General features: G+C 42.8%; 1 protein-coding gene across 1 annotated transcript in view; it reads left to right on the forward strand.

Moving 5' to 3' along the window:
• LOC128701788 (G-protein coupled receptor GRL101-like) overlaps positions 1 to 26,117 on the forward strand; it is a 692,032-nt gene that overhangs the window by 324,093 nt on the left and 341,822 nt on the right. Inside the window, exon 12 of the mRNA XM_070105094.1 lies at positions 4,524 to 4,643. Coding sequence (XP_069961195.1) covers positions 4,524 to 4,643 — 120 coding nt within the window. The remainder of the gene's footprint in view (positions 1 to 4,523; positions 4,644 to 26,117) is intronic.

A 26,117-nucleotide genomic window follows, 5' to 3' on the forward strand; every position in this document is an offset into this window, starting at 1 on the left:
ATCGCTTGCCAGACTATTCCACTTCCTAACAACTCTGTGGTTGAAGAAATACTTCCTAACATCCCTTTGGCTCATCTGAATCTTCAACTTCCAATTGACCCCTTGTTTCTGTGTCCCATCTCTGGAACATCCTGTGTGTGTGTGTGTGTGTGTGTGTGTGTGTGTGTGTGTGTGTGTGTGTGTGTGTGTGTGTGTGTGTGTGTGTACACTTACCTATTTCTACTTACCCATTTGTGGTTGCAGGGGACGAGTCACAGTTCCTAGTACCGTCTCTTCGCTGGTCGCTACTAGGCCACTCTCTGCTCCAAAAGCTTTATCGTATCTCTTCTTGAAGGTATGTATGGATCCTGCTCCAGTACTTTACTCTCCAGATTGTTCCACTTCCTGACAACTCTAAGGCTGAAGAAATACTTCCTAACATCCCTCTGTGTGTATGCTGCCTCCAATAGAGTATCTGAATACATGGTTCAGACAACCGATACATCGATAAATTAGACACATGTGCAACACTTTGGTATCTCTATTGTGGAAACGTTTCGCCACTTAGTGGCTTTATCAGTCCTATAATATATATATATATATATATATATATCTATATATATATATATATATATATATATATATATATATATATATATATATATATATAAGTAGTAGGTTGGTAGACAGCAACCACCCAGGGAAGTACTACCGTCCTGCCAGATGACTGTGAAACAAAAACCTGTAACTGTTTTGCATGATGGTAGGATTGCTGGTTTCTTTTTCTGTCTCATAAACACGCTAAGATAACAGGGATATCTTGCTACTCCTACTTACACTTTGGTCACACTTCACAGACACGCACATGCATATATATATATACATACATCTAGGTTTTTCTCCTTTTTCTAAATAGCTCTTGTTCTTTTTTATTTCTTCTATTGTCCATGGGGAAGTGGAAAAGAATCTTTCCTCCGTAAGCCATGCGTGTCGTATGAGGCGACTAAAATGCCGGGAGCAATGGGCTAGTAACCCCTTCTCCTGTATACAATTACTAAAAAAGAGAACAAGAAAAACTTTATAAAACTGGGTTGCTTAAATGTGCGTGGATGTAGTGCGGATGACAAGAAACAGATGATTGCTGATGTTATGAATGAAAAGAAGTTGGATGTCCTGGCCCTAAGCGAAACAAAGCTGAAGGGGGTAGGAGAGTTTCAGTGGGGGGAAATAAATGGGATTAAATCTGGAGTATCTGAGAGAGTTAGAGCAAAGGAAGGGGTAGCAGTAATGTTAAATGATCAGTTATGGAAGGAGAAAAGAGAATATGAATGTGTAAATTCAAGAATTATGTGGATTAAAGTAAAGGTTGGATGCGAGAAGTGGGTCATAATAAGCGTGTATGCACCTGGAGAAGAGAGGAATGCAGAGGAGAGAGAGAGATTTTGGGAGATGTTAAGTGAATGTATAGGAGCCTTTGAACCAAGTGAGAGAGTAATTGTGGTAGGGGACTTGAATGCTAAAGTAGGAGAAACTTTTAGAGAGGGTGTGGTAGGTAAGTTTGGGGTGCCAGGTGTAAATGATAATGGGAGCCCTTTGATTGAACTTTGTATAGAAAGGGGTTTAGTTATAGGTAATACATATTTTAAGAAAAAGAGGATAAATAAGTATACACGATATGATGTAGGGCGAAATGACAGTAGTTTGTTGGATTATGTATTGGTAGATAAAAGACTGTTGAGTAGACTTCAGGATGTACATGTTTATAGAGGGGCCACAGATATATCAGATCACTTTCTAGTTGTAGCTACACTGAGAGTAAAAGGTAGATGGGATACAAGGAGAATAGAAGCATCAGGGAAGAGAGAGGTGAAGGTTTATAAACTAAAAGAGGAGGCAGTTAGGGTAAGATATAAACAGCTATTGGAGGATAGATGGGCTAATGAGAGCATAGGCAATGGGGTCGAAGAGGTATGGGGTAGGTTTAAAAATGTAGTGTTAGAGTGTTCAGCAGAAGTTTGTGGTTACAGGAAAGTGGGTGCAGGAGGGAAGAGGAGCGATTGGTGGAATGATGATGTAAAGAGAGTAGTAAGGGAGAAAAAGTTAGCATATGAGAAGTTTTTACAAAGTAGAAGTGATGCAAGGAGGGAAGAGTATATGGAGAAAAAGAGAGAAGTTAAGAGAGTGGTGAAGCAATGTAAAAAGAGAGCAAATGAGAGAGTGGGTGAGATGTTATCAACAAATTTTGTTGAAAATAAGAAAAAGTTTTGGAGTGAGATTAACAAGTTAAGAAAGCCTAGAGAACAAATGGATTTGTCAGTTAAAAATAGGAGAGGAGAGTTATTAAATGGAGAGGTAGAGGTATTGGGAAGATGGAAGGAATATTTTGAGGAATTGTTAAATGTTGATGAAGATAGGGAAGCTGTGATTTCGTGTATAGGGCAAGGAGGAATAACATCTTGTAGGAGTGAGGAAGAGCCAGTTGTGAGTGTGGGGGAAGTTCGTGAGGCAGTAGGTAAAATGAAAGGGGGTAAGGCAGCCGGGATTGATGGGATAAAGATAGAAATGTTAAAAGCAGGTGGGGATATAGTTTTGGAGTGGTTGGTGCAATTATTTAATAAATGTATGGAAGAGGGTAAGGTACCTAGGGATTGGCAGAGAGCATGCATAGTTCCTTTGTATAAAGGCAAAGGGGATAAAAGAGAGTGCAAAAATTATAGGGGGATAAGTCTGTTGAGTGTACCTGGTAAAGTGTATGGTAGAGTTATAATTGAAAGAATTAAGAGTAAGACGGAGAATAGGATAGCAGATGAACAAGGAGGCTTTAGGAAAGGTAGGGGGTGTGTGGACCAGGTGTTTACAGTGAAACATATAAGTGAACAGTATTTAGATAAGGCTAAAGAGGTCTTTGTGGCATTTATGGATTTGGAAAAGGCGTATGACAGGGTGGATAGGGGGGCAATGTGGCAGATGTTGCAAGTGTATGGTGTAGGAGGTAGGTTACTGAAAGCAGTGAAGAGTTTTTACGAGGATAGTGAGGCTCAAGTTAGAGTATGTAGGAAAGAGGGAAATTTTTTCCCAGTAAAAGTAGGCCTTAGACAAGGATGTGTGATGTCACCGTGGTTGTTTAATATATTTATAGATGGGGTTGTAAGAGAAGTAAATGCGAGGGTCTTGGCAAGAGGCGTGGAGTTAAAAGATAAAGAATCACACACAAAGTGGGAGTTGTCACAGCTGCTCTTTGCCGATGACACTGTGCTCTTGGGAGATTCTGAAGAGAAGTTGCAGAGATTGGTGGATGAATTTGGTAGGGTGTGCAAAAGAAGAAAATTAAAGGTGAATACAGGAAAGAGTAAGGTTATGAGGATAACAAAAAGATTAGGTGATGAAAGATTGAATATCAGATTGGAGGGAGAGAGTATGGAGGAGGTGAACGTATTCAGATATTTGGGAGTGGACGTGTCAGCGGATGGGTCTATGAAAGATGAGGTGAATCATAGAATTGATGAGGGAAAAAGAGTGAGTGGTGCACTTAGGAGTCTGTGGAGACAAAGAACTTTGTCCTTGGAGGCAAAGAGGGGAATGTATGAGAGTATAGTTTTACCAACGCTCTTATATGGGTGTGAAGCGTGGGTGATGAATGTTGCAGCGAGGAGAAGGCTGGAGGCAGTGGAGATGTCATGTCTGAGGGCAATGTGTGGTGTGAATATAATGCAGAGAATTCGTAGTTTGGAAGTTAGGAGGAGGTGCGGGATTACCAAAACTGTTGTCCAGAGGGCTGAGGAAGGGTTGTTGAGGTGGTTCGGACATGTAGAGAGAATGGAGCGAAACAGAATGACTTCAAGAGTGTATCAGTCTGTAGTGGAAGGAAGGCGGGGTAGGGGTCGGCCTAGGAAGGGTTGGAGGGAGGGGGTAAAGGAGGTTTTGTGTGCGAGGGGCTTGGACTTCCAGCAGGCATGCGTGAGCGTGTTTGATAGGAGTGAATGGAGACAAATGGTTTTTAATACTTGACGTGCTGTTGGAGTGTGAGCAAAGTAACATTTATGAAGGGATTCAGGGAAACCGGCAGGCCGGACTTGAGTCCTGGAGATGGGAAGTACAGTGCCTGCACTCTGAAGGAGGGGTGTTAATGTTGCAGTTTAAAAACTGTAGTGTAAAGCACCCTTCTGGCAAGACAGTGATGGAGTGAATGATGGTGAAAGTTTTTCTTTTTCGGGCCACCCTGCCTTGGTGGGAATCGGCCGGTGTGATAATAATAAATATATATATATATATATATATATATATATATATATATATATATATATATATATATATATATCTCAATGAAAATGGTAGATGTGTTTTATTAGTAAAGAGAGAAAAAAGAAATGCCAGGCTTTCCAGCCATTTAAAAATCCAAAGGCTATCCATATTATTTCGTAAGATATATAACTCCCGAGCTAATCTAAATACTTGCCTTACCTGAGAAAATATTATACACTTGTAGCAACTGTTCGAATCTTCTTCAAAAATGTGTATCAGTGTTTGCTTCTCTTCCTTCGTAGAGTCGCTGGAGTGTCCGGCTGGAATGTTTAAGTGTCGTTCTGGACCCTGTCTGGACGCCACCAAGCAGTGTGACGGTAATATTGACTGTCCTGAGACCTGGGACGACGAGGATTTCTGTCGTGAGTATTTTAATATATGTTGGTAGACTTACTAATAATATGTAAACGGACACAAGTGCCACTAATGTGACATTTTATTGTGGCAACGTTTCACTCTCCAAGGGGCTTTGTCAAGCTGTTAGAAACAGTACATGGACACAGAAGGTATATATAGGCCCAGAGTGAGGTGCAATACTAGTGGTAGTGGTAGTAGTAGTAATAGTAGTAGTAGTAGTAGTAGTAGTAGCAGTAGTAGTAGTAGTAGTAGCAGTAGTAGTAGTAGCAGTAGTAGTAGTAACAGTAGTAGTAGTAGTAGTAGTAGTAGCAGTAGCAGTAGTAGCAGTAGTAGCAGCAGTAGTAGCAGTAGTAGTAGTAGTAGTAGTAGTAGTAGTAGTAGCAGTAGTAGCAGTAGCAGTAGTAGCAGTAGTAGTAGTAGTAGTAGTAGCAGTAGTAGTAGTAGTAGTAGTAGTAGTAGTAGCAGTAGTAGTAGTAGCAGTAGTAGCAGTAGTAGTAGTAGTAGTAGTAGTAGTAGCAGTAGTAGCAGTAGCAGTAGTAGCAGTAGTAGCAGCAGTAGTAGCAGTAGTAGTAGCAGTAGTAGTAGTAGTAGTAGTAGTAGTAGCAGTAGTAGTAGTAGCAGTAGTAGCAGTAGTAGTAGCAGTAGTAGTAGCAGTAGTAGTAGTAGCAGTAGTAGCAGTAGCAGTAGTAGCAGTAGTAGCAGTAGTAGCAGTAGTAGCAGTAGTAGTAGTAGCAGTAGTAGCAGTAGTAGCAGTAGTAGCAGTAGTAGCAGTAGTAGCAGTAGTAGTAGTAGTAGCAGTAGTAGCAGCAGTAGTAGTAGTAGTAGTAGTAGTAGTAGTAGTAATACAATATGGTAGAACAATTAACTCGCACAAGCTGAGAATTATTATTATTATTAAGGGGGAAGCGCTAAACCCGTAGGATTATACAGAGCCTGGGGGGGGATGTGGAAGGTAATCAGATTTAATTCAGAGAACCGGAGCACAGATCCAATTCCCTTGATCAAGAGCCCCTCACCAGCATCAAGGAGCCTTCCTTCGGGGGTTCAAGCTGAGAAGGGCCATCCTATTTGTTATTCCAGATCCCCGTCCTGTGTAAAGTATGCCTGGTGGCCCGGTGGCCCGGTGGCCCGGTGGCCTGGTGGCCCGGTGGCCTGGTGGCCTGGTGGCCCGGTGGTCACCGGGTTCGATTCCCGGCGGGTGGAATCATTTCGACACGTTTCCTTACACCTGTTGTCCTGTTCACCTAGCAGCAAATAGGTACCTGGGTGTTAGTCGACTGGTGTGGGTGGCATCCTGGGGGACAAGATTAAGGACCACAATGGAAATAAGTTAGACAGTCCTCGATGACGCACTGACTTTTTTGGGTTATCCCGGGTAGCTAACCCTCCGGGGTTAAAAATCCGAACGAAATCTTATCTGCAGCTAACGAAATCGTTATAACTCAACTGCAATCGTGTTATTACGATTACGTGAGTCATGTAGGAGGTTTTGAGGGGACTTGAGCTAGAGTTCGTCACGGCCATGCTGACGGGAGATTCACCAGTAAAAAATTTTGCATTAGTGGTCACAGTGGTGGCCCATGCTAACCTCTCTATATTATGTAAATATACCTAGCCAGTTGACCCAGTGGCTTACTCAATGGCCTGGAGTTTTACGACTCACTCGTCATGGGTTGAAACCCCACCCGTACCGTGGTTTATACTATCCAATTCCCAGGGTGAATTCTACAACAGTTTATAACAGTTTAAACCCGTAGAGATTATACAGCGCCTGTTGGGGATGGGGAACTGGAGCACAGATACAATTCCCTAGATCAAGAGCCCCTCACCAGCATCAAGGACCCTGCCTGGAGGGGCCCTAGATCAAGAGCCCCTCACAAGCATCAAGGACCCTCCCTCAAGGGGCCCTAGATCAAGAGCCCCTCACCAGCATCAAGGACCCTCCCTCGAGGGGCCCTAGATCAAGAGCCCCTCACCAGCATCAAGGACCCTCCCTCAAGGGGCCCTAGATCAAGAGCCCCTCACCAGCATCAAGGACCCTCCCTCGAGGGGCCCTAGATCAAGAGCCCCTCACCAGCATCAAGGACCCTGCCTGGAAGGGCCCTAGATCAAGAGCCCCTCACCAGCATCAAGGACCCTGCCTGGAAGGGCCCTAGATCAAGAGCCCCTCACCAGCATCAAGGACCCTGCCTGGAGGGGCCCTAGATCAAGAGCCCCTCACCAGCATCAAGGACCCTGCCTGGAAGGGCCCTAGATCAAGAGCCCCTCACCAGCATCAAGGACCCTGCCTGGAGGGGCACTGTCTGTGTAAATTCCCACTTTTCAGAGGTTTAATTAATGCCTTATCTAGCACACCTGGTTCTGTTAAGCAGCAACATATACAGTTAAACAAGCCTTTTTCTGAATAACTTCACCATAACATTTACTTAAGCAAGCCTTTTTCTGAATAACTTCACCATAACATTTACTTAAGCAAGCCTTTTTCTGGATAGGCTCAACCTAACATTTACTTAAGCAAGCCTTTTTCTGAATAACTTCACCATAACATTTACTTAAACAAGCCTTTTTCTGAATAACTTCACGATAACATTTACTTAAGCAAGCCTTTTTCTGAATAACTTCACCATAACATTTACTTAGGCCTTTTTTATTAACTTCTCAATAACATTTACTTAAACAAGCCTTTTTCTGAATAACTTTATGATAACATTTACTTAAAGAAGCCTTTTTCTGAATAACTTTACGATACCATTAACTTAAACAAGCCTTTTTCTGAATAACTTTACGACATTTACTTAAACAAGCCTTTTTCTGAATAACTTTACGATAACATTTACTTAAGCTGAGGTCAGTGGTCAGTACGCTGAGGTCAGTGGTCAGTACGCTGAGGTCAGTGGTCAGTATGCTGAGGTCAGTGGTCACCTGCGGTCATACCTGTCCTAAGCTCTGCAAGTTAGCATGGGGTGTTACCCGCACTATGGCTTGTTATAGTGTTTTAGAATCTCAGGTTAAAGTGTTGAAGAAGGAGGTGCTACTTCTTCAGGAGGAAACTAGGAGGCTGAAGCCTTGCCTAGATGAGTTTGGGAGCGAGTGTGAGAAGGATTTAGCTGGTAAGGAGGAAATGGTCACCAGCAGTGATTGTGGCAGCCGCTTCAGGTGGTAAGTGGTTCACAGTTCAGGAAGAAGGAAGATAAAGAGGGTTAACAGAGAAGATGTGAAGGTAGGAAATCGATTCTCTGTTCTCCAGTGCGAGTGCACTTCAATGGTTAGTGAGGTTGAAGGTACCAATGATTTCCCTGCTAATCAAGGTAAGAATATTTTAATAGTAGGAGATTCTCAGGTAAAATATATGGACCGTACTTTTTGTAACAGAGATAGAAATGTCAGACAGAGGGTGTGCCTTTCTGGGGCTGGAGTTGGTGATGCAATCAGCAGGTTGGGTAATATTATGCCAGGTAATGGGAACAAGCCCATTATCTGTCTTAGTGCTGAGGGTAATGATACTGGGAAGGGCAGGAGACAGGAGCTGCTGGATAAGTACAGGTCAGCCATAGAAGTAGTTAGGTCTAAGGGAGGGATCCCAGTCATATGTAGCATCTTGCCTAAAAAGGGAGTGGGCAATAAATGGATGTCTAGGGCAACTGGTATAAATTGCTGGCTAGACAGGTACTGCAAGGAACTTGCAATCCCATTCATTGATAACTGGGACCTATTCTTCGGCAAACGTGATATGGATGCAAGGGATGGGGTTCATCTCTCTGGGGATGGAGTGGTTGCATTAGCCAATTCGATTGAGATGGTAATTAATGCCTTGTCTAGGAATTTAAACAGATAGATTATAGAGGTATGGGTATTTGTGGGAAACAATCAGGCTGCAGTATTAGGGTTAAAAACAGCAGTTATTACCGGGATACCTCAGGGATATGTTTAAAAGACAATATTCAAAATAAAGTTGCTAGTAATGGCAAATCAATTGATCAACAAACAAAGAGAGATAGTAGAGGGCAACGAGTGACTAGCTCCCTTAAGGTTTACTGTACAAATAGTAGGAGTCTAAGAAATAACATAGATGAGCTAAGATTACTTGCAAGCATAGGTAAACAGAGACCTGGTTCAACCTGATAGAGAAATGCCTTCTGAATGCAATATACAGGGTTATAAACTATTCCACACTGATAGGGTCAACAGGAAGGGTAGTGGAGTGGCAATGTATGTCAGAGAAAATTTAAATTGTCTTAGACAAGATATAAGATTAGAAACATCGAACACAGAATCTGTTTGGCTACAGTTTCTCGAGGGTCGTGACAAATTAATTTTGGGTGTGATTTATAGGCTCCCAAACCTTGATAGGGAGTGCAGTAAGCTGTTATGGGACGAAATTCATAAGGCATCTAGATATGAAAATGATGTGATAATGGGAGATTTTAACTTTAGACAAATTGATTGGAACAATATGACAGGAAATCTTGAGTCTAGTGACTTTCTTGATACTGTTCAGGATTGCTTTTTAGAACAGGTTGTGACAGAACCAACTAGAGGAAACAATCTGCTTGACTTGGTTCTTGCCAACAAAGAGTCACTAATTAATAATCTTGAGGTTAATGATGAGCTTGGGAAAAGTGATCACAAATCACTTAGTTTCAATATATCATGGAATTACCCAGATAACTGGAATCAAATCTCTGTCCCAGATTTTCGCTTGGCAGACTTCATGGGACTGAAAAATTACCTGGGTGGGCTAAATTGGGATATCCTGACTATGGGTCAGGTAGGTGATCTTGGTTGATAATATGACGTTTTTCAGAGCATAGTTCTAGCTGCCCAGACAACTTTTGTTCCGAGTAGGGAAATTAGATCTAACAAAAATGATCCCAAATGGATGAGCAATAGATTAAAACATCTCATTGGTCAAAAAAGAGGCATATATAGGCGTATCAAAAGAGGGGATGGGCAGTTAAAAAACAATATATTCAATTAAAGAGAGAAGGAAAGAAAGGAATAAGAAAAGCAAAAAGGGATTATGAGGCTAAGGTCGCAAGGGATTCAAAGACTAACCCAAAAGGGTTCTTTCAGGTATACAGAAGTAAGATTAGGGGCAAGATTGGCCCACTTAAGAGTAACTCTGGTCAGATCACTGACAGTGATAAGGATATGTGTGAAATTCTCATTACCTACTTCCTCTCAGTTTTCACCCAGGAAAATACTAGCGATATTCCTGAAATAATAGATTATATACAACAGGACGATATTAAACTACGCACGATTGCGTTAACTAGTGACAAGGTCCTCAGAAAAACAAAAACCCAACAAATCCCCAGGCATTGATGAACTGTTTGCAAGGATCTTAAAGGAATGTAAAGAGGAACTTAGCATACCTTTGGCTAATCTTTTTAACATATCACTACAAACTGGCATAGTGCCTGATAAGTGAAAAATGGCAAATGTAATACCTATTTACAAGGCAGCTGACAGGTCCTTAGCTTCCAACTATAGACCAATAAGCCTTACCTCCACAGTGGGAAAATTTATGGAATCAATGATTGCCGAAGCAGTTCGTAGCCATCTTGATAGGCACAGATTGATTAATGAATCTCAACACGGTTTTACAAAGGGTCGTTCCTGTCTTACGAATTTACTAACATTTTTCAATAAGGTGTTTGAGGAGGTAGATCATGGTAATGAATATGATATTGTGTATATGGACTTCAGTAAGCTTTCGAAAGAGTTCCACATCAGAGGCTGTTGAGGAAACTTAAGGCACACGGAATAGGAGGAGACAAGTAGGCAGCAGAGAGTTTGCATAAATGGGGAGAAATCAGAATTGGAGCACGCCACAGGCGGTGTTCCTCTGGGGTCAGTGTTGGGCCCGTTGTTCACAATTTACATAAACGACATAGATGAAGGAATGAATAGCGACATAAGCAAATTTGCTGATGACACTAAAATAGGCCGTCCAATTCATTCTAATGAGGACACTAGAGCACTCCAGAATGATATGAATAGACTGATGCAATGGTCGGAGAAGTGGCAGATGCAGTTTAATATAGACAAATGCAAAGTTCTAAATGTTGAACAGGAAAATAACCATGCCACATATAAACTAAATAATGTACATCTTAATATTACTGACTGCGAAAAGGATTTAGGAGTTCTGGTTAGCAGTAATCTAAAACCAAGACAACAGTGCATTAGTGTTCGCAAGAAAGCTAACAGAATTCTTGGCTTCTTATCTAGAAGTATAAATAACAGAAGTCCTCAGGTTGTTCTTCAACTCTATATATCCTTGGTTAGGCCTCATTTAGACTATGCTGCTCAGTTCTGGTCACCATATTACAGAATGGATATAAATGCTCTGGAAAACGTACAAAGGAGGATGACAAAGATGATCCCATGTATCAGAAATCTTCCCTATGAGGATAGACTGAGGCCCTGAATCTGCACTCTCTCGAAAGGCGTAGAATTAGGGGGGATATGATTGAGGTGTATAAATGGAAAACAGGAATAAATAGCGTGCTGAAAATTTCCAGCCAAGACAGGACTCGCAGCAATGGTTTCAAGCTGGAAAGAATCAGATTCAGGAAGGATATAGGAAAGCACTGGTTTGGTAATAGAGTTGTGGATGAGTGGAACAAACTCCCGAGTACAGTTATTGAGGCTAAAACGTTGTGTAGTTTTAAAAATAGGTTAGATAAATACATGAGTGGGTGTGGGTGGCTGTGAGTTGGACCTGACTAGCTTGTGCTGCTGGGTCTGGTGCCGTGCTCCTTTCTCGAGTGGAGGTGGCCAGACTGGGTGGGTCATTGGGCTAATCCCGGGTGAGGGGACATGGACCTGCTCCGCATGGGTCAGTAGGCCTGCTGCAGTGTTCCTTCATTCTTACGTTCTTATAACTTTACGAAAGCATTTACTTAAACAAGCCATTTTCTGAATAACTTAACGATAACATTTACTTAAACAAGCCTTTTCCTGAATAACTTATCGATAACATTTACTTAAACAAGCCTTTTCCTGAATAACTTAACGATAACATTTACTTAAACAAGCCTTTTTCTGAATAACTTAACGATAACATTTACTTAAACAAGCGTTTTCCTGAATAACTTAACGATAACATTTACTTAAACAAGCCTTTTCCTGAATAACTTAACGATAACATTTACTTAAACAAGCCTTTTTCTGAATAACTTAACGATAACATTTACTTAAACAAGCCTTTTTCTGAATAACTCTACGACAAGAGGTTATTTTGTCCAAGAATTTCTCTTGTGAGCTTAACTTTGCCTGACAAACTACACCTGGTTCGGTTTTAACTTTGTATTGTATACTTATACAATATTGTATACTTATACAATATTGTATACTTATACTGTATACAAAATATAAACATGAATAAATTCTAAGCAGAGCATTAAAACTCTCATTAGATAAATAATAAAATGAAATGTAATAAATACTGAACGAGAAGTGAAGGTATACGTCAGTAATGACGTCTCTGTTATATACGTCAGTAATGACGTCTCTGTTATATACGTCAGTAATGACGTCTGTTATATACGTCAGTAATGACGTCTCTGTTATATACGTCAGTAATGACGTCTCTGTTATATACGTCAGTAATGACGTCTCTGTTATATACGTCAGTAATGACGTCTCTGTTATATACGTCAGTAATGACGTCTCTGTTATATACGTCAGTAATGACGTCTCTGTTATATACGTCAGTAATGACGTCTCTGTTATATACGTCAGTAATGACGTCTCTGTTATATACGTCAGTAATGACGTCTCTGTTATATACGTCAGTAATGACGTCTCCGTTATATACGTCAGTAATGACGTCTCTGTTATATACGTCAGTAATGACGTCTCTGTTATATACGTCGGTAATGACGTCTCTGTTATATACGTCAGTAATGACGTCTCTGTTATATACGTCAGTAATGACGTCTCTGTTATATACGTCAGTAATGACGTCTCTGTTATATACGTCAGTAATGACGTCTCTGTTATATACGTCAGTAATGACGTCTCTGTTATATACGTCAGTAATGACGTCTGTTATATACGTCAGTAATGACGTCTCTGTTATATACGTCAGTAATGACGTCTCTGTTATATACGTCAGTAATGACGTCTCTGTTATATACGTCAGGAACCGTTGTAGACGCATAGGATAGTATGAATCTGACTGCGTTATTCTCTTGTTGATTGGCTGAGATGGCATTTGATGAATTAAGGATGAATGTCATGACCTGTCCCAGTGTCGTGACCTGAACAAGGTCACCTAGATGGGTCGAACAAGATCACATAGATGGGTCGAACAAGATCACATAGATGGGTCGAACAAGATCACATAGATGGGTCGAACAAGATCACATAGATGGGTCGAACAAGATCACATAGATGGGTCGAACAAGATCACATAGATGGGTCGAACAAGATCACATAGATGGGTCGAACAAGATCACATAGATGGGTCGAACAAGATCACATAGATGGGTCGAACAAGGTCACATAGATGGGACGAACAAGATCACATAGATGGGACGAACAAGGTCACATAGATGGGACGAACAAGATCACCTAGATGGGTCGAACAAGATCACATAGATGGGTCGAACAAGATCACATAGATGGGTCGAACAAGATCACATAGATGGGTCGAACAAGGTCACATAGATGGGACGAACAAGATCACCTAGATGGGTCGAACAAGATCACATAGATGGGACGAACAAGATCACCTAGATGGGTCGAACAAGATCACCTAGATAAGACGAACAAGATCACCTAGATGGGACGAACAAGATCACCTAGATGGGACGAACAAGATCACCTAGATGGGACGAACAAGATCACCTAGATGGGTCGAACAAGATCACCTAGATGGGTCGAACAAGATCACCTAGATAAGACGAACAAGATCACCTAGATGGGACGAACAAGATCACCTAGATGGGACGAACAAGATCACCTAGATGGGACGAACAAGATCACCTAGATGGGTCGAACAAGATCACCTAGATGGGACGAACAAGATCACCTAGATAAGACGAACAAGATCACCTAGATAAGACGAACAAGATCACCTAGATAAGACGAACAAGATCACCTAGATAAGACGAACAAGATCACCTAGATAAGACGAACAAGATCACCTAGATAAGACGAACAAGATCACTTAGATAAGACGAACAAGATCACCTAGATGGGTCGAACAAGATCACCTAGATGGGACGAACAAGATCACCTAGATAAGACGAACAAGATCACATAGATAAGACGAACAAGATCACCTAGATAAGACGAACAAGATCACCTAGATAAGACGAACAAGATCACCTAGAAGGGTCGAACAAGATCACCTAGATAAGACGAACAAGATCACCTAGATAAGACGAACAAGATCACCTAGATAAGACGAACAAGATCACCTAGAAGGGACGAACAAGATCACCTAGAAGGGACGAACAAGATCACCTAGATAAGACGAACAAGATCACCTAGATAAGACGAACAAGATCACCTAGATAAGACGAACAAGATCACATAGATAAGACGAACAAGATCACCTAGATAAGACGAACAAGATCACCTAGATAAGACGAACAAGATCACCTAGAAGGGTCGAACAAGATCACCTAGATAAGACGAACAAGATCACCTACATAAGACGAACAAGATCACCTAGATAAGACGAACAAGATCACCTAGAAGGGACGAACAAGATCACCTAGAAGGGACGAACAAGATCACCTAGATAAGACGAACAAGAACACCTAGATAAGACGAACAAGATCACCTAGATAAGACGAACAAGATCACCTAGATAAGACGAACAAGATCACCTAGATAAGACGAACAAGATCACCTAGATAAGACGAACAAGATCACCTAGATAAGACGAACAAGATCACCTAGATAAGACGAACAAGATCACCTAGATAAGACGAACAAGCTCACCTAGATGGGTCGAACAAGATCACCTAGATAAGACGAACAAGATCACCTAGATAAGACGAACAAGATCACCTAGATAAGACGAACAAGATCACCTAGATAAGACGAACAAGATCACCTAGATAAGACGAACAAGATCACCTAGATAAGACGAACAAGATCACCTAGATGGGACGAACAAGATCACCTAGATGGGACGAACAAGATCACCTAGATAAGACGAACAAGATCACCTAGATAAGACGAACAAGATCACATAGATAAGACGAACAAGATCACCTAGATAAGACGAACAAGATCACCTAGATAAGACGAACAAGATCACCTAGAAGGGTCGAACAAGATCACCTAGATAAGACGAACAAGATCACCTAGATAAGACGAACAAGATCACCTAGATAAGACGAACAAGATCACCTAGATAAGACGAACAAGATCACCTAGATAAGACGAACAAGATCACCTAGATAAGACGAACAAGATCACCTAGATAAGACGAACAAGATCACCTAGATAAGACGAACAAGATCACCTAGATAAGACGAACAAGATCACCTAGATAAGACGAACAAGATCACCTAGATAAGACGAACAAGATCACCTAGATAAGACGAACAAGATCACCTAGATAAGACGAACAAGATCACCTAGATAAGACGAACAAGATCACCTAGATAAGACGAACAAGATCACCTAGATAAGACGAACAAGATCACTTAGATGGGTCGAACAAGATCACCTAGATAAGACGAACAAGATCACCTAGATAAGACGAACAAGATCACCTAGATGGGTCGAACAAGATCACCTAGATAAGACGAACAAGATCACCTAGATGGGTCGAACAAGATCACCTAGATAAGACGAACAAGATCACCTAGATAAGACGAACAAGATCACCTAGATAAGACGAACAAGATCACCTAGATGGGACGAACAAGATCACCTAGATAAGACGAACAAGATCACCTAGATAAGACGAACAAGATCACCTAGATGGGACGAACAAGATCACCTAGATAAGACGAACAAGATCACCTAGATAAGACGAACAAGATCACCTAGATGGGACGAACAAGATCACCTAGATGGGACGAACAAGATCACCTAGAAGGGACGAACAAGATCACCTAGATAAGACGAACAAGATCACCTAGATAAGACGAACAAGATCACCTAGATAAGACGAACAAGATCACCTAGATGGGTCGAACAAGATCACCTAGATAAGACGAACAAGATCACCTAGATGGGACGAACAAGATCACCTAGAAGGGACGAACAAGATCACCTAGATAAGACGAACAAGATCACCTAGATGGGTCGAACAAGATCACCTAGATGGGACGAACAAGATCACCTAGATGTAACGAACAAGATCACCTAGATAAGACGAACAAGATCACCTAGATAAGACGAACAAGATCACCTAGATGGGACGAACAAGATCACCTAGATGGGACGAACAAGATCACCTAGATGGGTCGAACAAGATCACCTAGATAAGACGAACAAGATCACCTAGATGGGACGAACAAGATCACCTAGAAGGGACGAACAAGATCACCTAGATGGGACGAACAAGATCACCTAGAAGGGACGAACAAGATCACCTAGATAAGACGAACAAGATCACCTAGATGGGTCGAACAAGATCACCTAGATGGGACGAACAAGATCACCTAGATGGGACGAACAAGATCACCTAGATAAGACGAACAAGATCACCTAGATAAGACGAACAAGATCACCTAGATAAGACGAACAAGATCACCTAGATGGGTCGAACAAGATCACCTAGATGGGTCGAACAAGATCACCTAGATGGGACGAACAAGATCACCTAGATGGGACGAACAAGATCACCTAGATAAGACGAACAAGATCACCTAGATAAGACGAACAAGATCACCTAGATGGGACGAACAAGATCACCTAGATGGGACGAACAAGATCACCTAGATGGGTCGAACAAGATCACCTAGATAAGACGAACAAGATCACCTAGATGGGACGAACAAGATCACCTAGATGGGACGAACAAGATCACCTAGATAAGACGAACAAGATCACCTAGATGGGACGAACAAGATCACCTAGATGGGACGAACAAGATCACCTAGATAAGACGAACAAGATCACCTAGATGGGACGAACAAGATCACCTAGATGGGTCGAACAAGATCACCTAGATAAGACGAACAAGATCACCTAGATGGGACGAACAAGATCACCTAGATGGGACGAACAAGATCACCTAGATAAGACGAACAAGATCACCTAGATAAGACGAACAAGATCACCTAGATGGGACGAACAAGATCACCTAGATGGGACGAACAAGATCACCTAGATGGGTCGAACAAGATCACCTAGATAAGACGAACAAGATCACCTAGATGGGACGAACAAGATCACCTAGAAGGGACGAACAAGATCACCTAGATAAGACGAACAAGATCACCTAGATGGGACGAACAAGATCACCTAGATGGGACGAACAAGATCACCTAGATGTGTCGAACAAGATCACCTAGGTAAGACGAACAAGATCACCTAGATGGGTAGAACAAGATCACCTAGATAAGACGAACAAGATCACCTAGATAAGACGAACAAGATCACCTAGATAAGACGAACAAGATCACCTAGATGGGACGAACAAGATCACCTAGATAAGACGAACAAGATCACCTAGATAAGACGAACAAGATCACCTAGATGGGACGAACAAGATCACCTAGATGGGACGAACAAGATCACCTAGATAAGACGAACAAGATCACCTAGATAAGACGAACAAGATCACCTAGATAAGACGAACAAGATCACCTAGATAAGACGAACAAGATCACCTAGATGGGTCGAACAAGATCACCTAGATAAGACGAACAAGATCACCTAGATGGGACGAACAAGATCACCTAGAAGGGACGAACAAGATCACCTAGATAAGACGAACAAGATCACCTAGATGGGTCGAACAAGATCACCTAGATGGGACGAACAAGATCACCTAGATGGGACGAACAAGATCACCTAGATAAGACGAACAAGATCACCTAGATGGGACGAACAAGATCACCTAGATGGGACGAACAAGATCACCTAGATGGGACGAACAAGATCACCTAGATAAGACGAACAAGATCACCTAGATAAGACGAACAAGATCACCTAGATGGGACGAACAAGATCACCTAGATGGGACGAACAAGATCACCTAGATAAGACGAACAAGATCACCTAGATTCGACGAACAAGATCACCTAGAAGGGACGAACAAGATCACCTAGATGGGACGAACAAGATCACCTAGAAGGGACGAACAAGATCACCTAGATAGATCACCTAGATGGGTCGAACAAGATCACCTAGATGGGACGAACAAGATCACCTAGATGGGACGAACAAGATCACCTAGATAAGACGAACAAGATCACCTAGATAAGACGAACAAGATCACCTAGATAAGACGAACAAGATCACCTAGATGGGTCGAACAAGATCACCTAGATGGGTCGAACAAGATCACCTAGATGGGACGAACAAGATCACCTAGATGGGACGAACAAGATCACCTAGATAAGACGAACAAGATCACCTAGATAAGACGAACAAGATCACCTAGATGGGACGAACAAGATCACCTAGATGGGACGAACAAGATCACCTAGATGGGTCGAACAAGATCACCTAGATAAGACGAACAAGATCACCTAGATGGGACGAACAAGATCACCTAGATGGGACGAACAAGATCACCTAGATAAGACGAACAAGATCACCTAGATGGGACGAACAAGATCACCTAGATGGGACGAACAAGATCACCTAGATAAGACGAACAAGATCACCTAGATGGGACGAACAAGATCACCTAGATGGGTCGAACAAGATCACCTAGATAAGACGAACAAGATCACCTAGATGGGACGAACAAGATCACCTAGATGGGACGAACAAGATCACCTAGATAAGACGAACAAGATCACCTAGATAAGACGAACAAGATCACCTAGATGGGACGAACAAGATCACCTAGATGGGACGAACAAGATCACCTAGATGGGTCGAACAAGATCACCTAGATAAGACGAACAAGATCACCTAGATGGGACGAACAAGATCACCTAGAAGGGACGAACAAGATCACCTAGATAAGACGAACAAGATCACCTAGATGGGACGAACAAGATCACCTAGATGGGACGAACAAGATCACCTAGATGGGTCGAACAAGATCACCTAGGTAAGACGAACAAGATCACCTAGATGGGACGAACAAGATCACCTAGAAGGGACGAACAAGATCACCTAGATAAGACGAACAAGATCACCTAGATGGGACGAACAAGATCACCTAGAAGGGACGAACAAGATCACCCAGATAAGACGAACAAGATCACCTAGATAAGACGAACAAGATCACATAGATGGGTCGAACAAGATCACCTAGATGGGACGAACAAGATCACCTAGATGGGACGAACAAGATCACCTAGAAGGGACGAACAAGATCACCTAGAAGGGACGAACAAGATCACCTAGATGGGTCGAACAAGATCACCTAGATGGGTCGAACAAGATCACATAGATGGGTCGAACAAGATCACATAGATGGGACGAACAAGATCACCTAGATGGGTCGAACAAGATCACATAGATGGGTCGAACAAGATCACCTAGATGGGTCGAACAAGATCACCTAGATGGGTCGAACAAGATCACCTAGATGGGTCGAACAAGATCACCTAGATGGGTCGAACAAGATCACCTAGATGGGAAGAACAAGATCACCTAGATGGGACGAACAAGATCACATAGATGGGTCGAACAAGATCACCTATAAGGGACGAACAAGATCACCTAGAAGGGACGAACAAGATCACCTAGAAGGGACGAACAAGATCACCTAGAAGGGACGAACAAGATCACCTAGATAAGACGAACAAGATCACCTAGATAAGACGAACAAGATCACCTTGATGGGTCGAACAAGATCACCTAGATGGGTCGAACAAGATCACCTAGAAGGGTCTCTTACGTTCCTGTCTGTGTGCCATCATCCTGGGAAAGGCAACTGGAGCGAGAGGATCTTGCTGGACGCTCTCCAGTAGAGGGAATTCATGTTACCCAAACAGGAGCATCGACTCCCTGCTGTATCCAGCTGAAAGAAAAGTGGAAATAAATGGTATAAAATACCGACACAATGGCAATATAAACACAAATGCAGTATAATGTGATCCTTTATTGACTACGTTTCGCCCACACAGTGGGCTTTTTCAAGTCACAAACAGAACTACCTGGGGTGGAAGGAACGCGAGTATTTATAGTCCGGCTGAGGTCAGGTGAAGAATGCTGCATCTGATGATGTACCGAGTGGGGTTGTAGAGTCTAAAAACTTGGGTAGCTTTTTGAAGAGTGAAAACTGAAGAGATTAGGAAAATATTTCTTAGACTCCTTATACCGTCCTGCTCCACTTCTGGTTAGTGTGACTTTGTAAATGGTCCAAGTCGGGCCGAAACGTCGTCGTAAGCTTCTCTCTTTTATGTGCGGGTTATTTGTGTATTGTGTATTTGTAAGACTGTTTATACTGCGTCTACTGTAAATAGTTTAACGTAGAGTACCGACAAGATGAAGAATTAGACACGTGTGCAACATCTGGGTATCTTTATTGTAGATGTTTCGCCATCCAGTGGCTTTATCAATACAAATTCAAGTACATAGTTGGAAGACGGTAAAACTATATACAAAAGATGAGGTAATCAGTCCCTCAGTCTTGGAGTTGGTGAAAAATACAATAGTCTTGAAGACTTTTCAAAAATACGGTGCTCTTCACCAACTCCAAGACTGAGGGACTGATTACCCCATCTTTTCTATACAGTTCTACTGTCTCCAGTTATGTCCTTGATAGGGAAACGTCTGTAATTAAGATACCCAGGTGTTGCACATGTATCTAAGTCTTCACCACGTCTTTTTCAGCAGATTTAATGCGTTATCGAAATTTAGTTATGATACTATATTCTTCTCAGGTTGATTGGTTCACTCTTATTGCTTAAAACTGTTGCTTTGCTTGCTTAAACGACCCCAAAGCAACTTGGTTCGTTTATGTGATTTGATTTAAAAATTGATAAGTAACTTCGAACTTCTAGCAAGTTTTCTGGAACTTTCAGATCGTTTTCCTAATTTTTCGATTTGTTAATTTAAAGATTCCTGCTTTCTGAAAATGGACAAGTTTTTTTTAAATCAGGTGTGTGTGTGTGTGTGTGTGTGTACTCACCTATTTGTACTCACCTATTTGTGGTTGCAGGGGTCGAGTCTTAGCTCCTGGCCCCGCCTCTTCACCGGTTGCTACTGGGCCCTCTCTCTCCCCGCTCCGTGTGTGTGTGTGTGTGTGTGTGTGTGTGTGTGTGTGTGTGTGAAGTCAGCTTTGACACTCTTGCATAACAGGTACCAGTAATTAATTCACTCCCTCAAAGTAATATCAGTAGCTTAGGTAAGATCATAACGCAGGTGTGACCTAGTGTTGTGTAACGTCAACAGAGTCTAAGTGTCTTCGACGAAATGGTATTTACACGTCGACTCCTTTTGATCTGAAATTACGGGCATATAAGACGCACGAGCATGTAAGATATACACCTTGGCTCCTTTTGATCTGAATTTACGGGCATATAAGACGCACGAGCATGTAAGATATACACCTTGGCTCCTTTTGATCTGAATTTACGGGCATATAAGACCCACGAGCATATAAGATATACACCTTGGCTCCTTTTGATCTGAATTTACGGGCATATAAGACGCACGAGCATATAAGATATACACCTTGGCTCCTTTTGATCTGAATTTACGGGCATATAAGACGCACGAGCATATAAGATATATACCTTGGCTCCTTTTGATCTGAATTTACGGGCATATAAGACGCACGAGCATATAAGATATACACCTTGGCTCCTTTTGATATGAATTTACGGGCATATAAGACGCACGAGCATATAGGGCATACAAAACGATGTGTCCCAGAAGTTGTAACGTAACGTTAGTAAATAACTGCTAAAGTGTAACCCAAAGCCTTAATTGACCCCTAACCTCGAGCATATAAGACGCAGTCTACCAAACACGACAGCAATGACACGACCTGGAGTTTACCTGGAGAGAGTTTCGGGGGGTCAACGCCCCCGCGGCTCCGTCTGAGACCAGGCCTCATGGTGGATCAGGGTCTGATCGACCAGGCTGTTTCTACTGGCCGCACGCAAGTTGACGTACGAACCACGGCCTTCTTGAAGACAGCCAGGGGTCTATTGGCAATCCCCTTTATGTATGCTGGGAGGCAGTTGAACAGTCTTGGGCCCCTGACACTTATTGTGTTGTCTCTCAGTGTACTATACTAGTGGCACCCCTGCTTTTCATATTATTATTATTATTATAATCAAAAAGAAGCGCTAAGCCACAAGGGCTATACAGTGCTGCAGGGTAGGGAAGGAAGCAAGGGAATTGGATGGCAGAAGGGAGGGGGGATGATCAGCAGGTTACAGAAAACAGCGGGGCAGGGGATAGTACTGGGGTAGAAGGTAGCAAGAGATTGAAGTAGAAAGGGCTGAAGGTATCAGAATTTGTGAAGTAAGTCAGTCGTTGTCAAAAAGTCAATGAGAGAGTCCGGATGAAAGGTGGGTCCATCAGCGAGAAGGGAAGGTAAAGAGAGAGCAGCGGAGCGAAGACGACGACAGAGGTAAATTCTGCGTGCTCGTTGATAAAGTGGGCAGTCCAACAGAATGTGGCTGACTGATAATGGAGCTTGGCAATTCTCACAGAGAGGAGCAAGACGCCTCTCCATGAGATATCCATGAGTAAGACGAGTATGGCCAATGCGAAGACGGGAGAGAGTAGTCTCCCAACCTCGACACTGGTGATAAGAAGACGGCCAGTAACCTATACTCGGTTTAATAGACTGAAGTTTGTTGCCGAGCATAGTAGACCAACGTTGTTGCCAACGGGTGTGAAGGTGGGAAGATATTGCAGCAAAATAGTCCATAAATGGAATACCTCTATAAGAAACTGGTAGGTCATGTACTGCTGACCGCGCAGCAGTGTCTGCCTGTTCATTGCCCTGTACGTCAACATGACCAGGGACCCAACAAAAAACAATATCTTTATGCTTGGTAAAGATGCGGCGTAGCCAAAGTTGGATACGGAGGACTAAGGGGTGAGGTGTATCAAATTTTTGTATAGCCTGTAAAGCACTAAGGGAGTCCGAGACAACCACAAATGATGACACAGGCATAGATGCAATACGGATAAGTGCTGTAAGGATGGCATATAATTCAGCAGTAAAAATACTAGCCGAAGATAGTAAATGCCCTTGTACGACGCTGTCCGGAAACACTGCTGCGAATCCTACGCCGTCAGAAGACTTAGAGCCATCTGTGTACACAGCAATGGCATGAGAATGAGAGTGAAAGTGGTCAAGAAAAAGAGAGCGGGAAGCGACCGTAGACAGTTGGGCTTTCGAGCAAGGGAGGGAGAAAGAACAGACTCGAACAGCTGGAACTTCCCAGGGGGGTAGGGAAAAGTGAGATGCTACATGTACATAGAAAGGTGGTAGTTGAAGAGAAGACAAGAGCGAATGAAGGAAAGAGAGAAGGGACGGAGTAAACAGGGGCGGCGAACAAATAAAGAATGTCTACTAATATCAGTGACCATTCTATAAATGGAAGGATTGCGGAGATCATGAGAGCGTACATAGTAGCGCAGGCAATGGGCATCACGGCGATCGGATAAGGATGGAACGTTCGCTTCTGCATAGAGGCTCTCGACAGGGGAAGAGCGGAAAGCACCAAGGCATAAACGTAATCCTTGGTGATGAATGGGGTTAAGGCTAGAGAGAGTAGCAGGAGATGCCGCTGAATAGATCTGGTCACCATAATCAAGTTTCGATAAAATAAGGGTGGAATGTAGGCGAAGGAGGGTTCGACGATCAGCTCCCCACGAAAGATGAGCAAGGGTTTTAAGAAGGTTCAGCCGGCTGTGACAAGTTGCCTTCAGAGAGGTAACGTGAGGTTTCCAGGATAACCTACGATCAAAGAGGAGGCCCAGAAACTTGACTGTATCACGTTCAGGGATACGGGAGCCATAGAGGTACAAAGGATGATCGGAGATGACAGAGCATCTAGTGAAAGTGATTTGGTGGGTTTTAGTGCTGGAAAATTTAAACCCACGTGTGGTGGCCCAATTGGAAACACGGTCGACTGCATGTTGGAGAGAAACTGTAAGGAGGTGACAGTCAGCGCCTGCACAGGCAATAGCAAAGTCATCAACATAGAGTGATGACCAAATATTTGATGGAAGACTAGAGGCCAAATCATTAATAGCAAGGAGAAAAAGTGTTGTGCTCAGAACACATCCCTGGGGGACACCTTCAGCTTGGATAAAGTCCGGGGAGAGCACATTATTAACCTGAACACGGAAATGCCTGTCAGTTAAAAAGTTCTTAAGGAAGGATGGTAGATTGCCTCGAAGGCCTAAGGAGTGGGCTTGGGCTAAAATATTATACCTCCAAGTTGTGTCATATGCCTTCTCAAGGTCAAAAAATATGGCAATAACTGAGTGGTTATTCGCAAAGGCATTACGAACATACGTATCCAAGCGTAGTAAGGGGTCTATGGTAGAACGTCCCTTACGAAAGCCATATTGACGAGTGGAGAGACTGTTGTGTCTCTCTAAATACCACACTAAACGTCTATTTACTAGGCGTTCCATTACTTTGCAAACTGCACTGGTAAGAACAATGGGACGATAGTGGGAGGTTTCATGTCCCGTATTGCCTGGTTTGCGGAAAGGGAGAACAATGGCAGATTTCCACAGCTGTGGAAGAACTCCTTGTGACCAAATAAGATTGTAAAGGCGTAATAGGACTGCAAGGGCTGACTGATGTAAATGTTGTAGCATACGAATATGAATGTCGTCGGGCCCAGCTGCCGATGATCGACAAGCTGAGAGTGTTGCCTCCAGTTCTTGAAGTGTAAAAGGCACATTATACTGATCTTCTCTGAGAGGAGAAAAGTCCAAGGGTGCTAACTCTCTGGCAAACTTTGAGGAAAGAAATGAGGGGCATAGATGGAGTCCCTGAGAAATACGGACCAGATGATTGCCAATTTCATTGGCAACATCTAGTGGGTTTGCTATATCAACACCGGCAACCCGCAGAACAGGAGCTGGGTCAGGAGAATATTTACCACTCAGTTTTCGTACTTTTTTCCAGACTGCACTCATAGAGGAAGCAGAGGTGATGGTGGAGACATAATCTCGCCAGCAAGTGCGTTTAGCGTCACGGATGACACGGCGAGCGATCGCACGCTTCTGTTTAAAATCAAGGAGTCGCTCTGTGGTTCTATTGTACCGGTACCTGCCCCATGCAGCGCGTTTCAAACGTACTGCACGAGCACAAGCAGGAGACCACCAAGGCACGCATTTCTGAGAATGCCTGCCCGAAGTTTGGGGTATAGAATGAGAAGCTGCGGTGAAAACGGAGGACGAGAAGAGGTGTAAAAGCTCATCGATGGAGGACGAAGAAGGAACCTCTTTAAAAACAGTTAGGTGTGAGTAAAGGTTCCAATTTGCCCGATTAAATTGCCAGCGTGGGGTGCGAAGAGGTGGCGAATATGAAGGGGAAGTAAGAATGATTGGGAAATGATCACTGTCATGTAAGTCCGGGAGAACAGACCAAGTGAAGTCTAATGCGGCGGAGGAAGAGCAAACTGAGGGATCGATGCAAGAGAGAGTATGAGTCCGAGGATCAAAATGGGTGTGAGTACCTGTATTTAAAACATGGAGGGGGTGGGTGGCAAGAAAAGCCTCTAACTGAATTCCACGGGAATCACAGTGAGACCCCCCCCCCAGAGGAAATGGTGGGCATTAAAATCACCAAGTAACAGAATCGGTGGCGGTAATGACGAAACAAGGAAGGCAAAATCCGGAATAGATAATGCCCGAGAAGGAGAGAGATATAAAGAACAGAGCGTATACCACCTATGTAAGTGGATACGGGCTGCTGTGTAATGCAGCGAAGTATGAACAAATAGCTGATGGTACGGAATATCAGTGCGGAGAAGAAGGGCACTTTCATTAAAGGTCCCATCAGGAAAAGGATCTGAAGAATACAATAAATTATAGCCTGAGATGTGAGAAATAACAGCAGAGTGTAATTTTGGTTCCTGTAAGCAAACACCAACAGGGGCAAACTGGGAGAGTAACATCTGAAGCTCACCCCGATTACCCCTGAGGCCGCGTATATTCCACTGTAAATAGACCATGATTGGCAATGATAAAGATACTTGAAATCCGCAGGTAAGGGTTCCTATGGACTAGAAGGGTTAGAAAAGTCCACATGCGGAGGCAGTGGAAAATGTTCAAGTAGCGAACGAACGGTGCGCTGTGAAGAAAGGAGTTGCGCAGATGGAGCAGAGGAGAGAGAAAGAGCGGAAGGTGGATCAGTGTCCATTGATGGTTTGGTCTCT

Source organism: Cherax quadricarinatus, chromosome 96 (genome assembly GCF_038502225.1).
Source record: "Cherax quadricarinatus isolate ZL_2023a chromosome 96, ASM3850222v1, whole genome shotgun sequence".
In the NCBI taxonomy this organism is placed as follows: Eukaryota; Metazoa; Arthropoda; class Malacostraca; order Decapoda; family Parastacidae; genus Cherax; species Cherax quadricarinatus.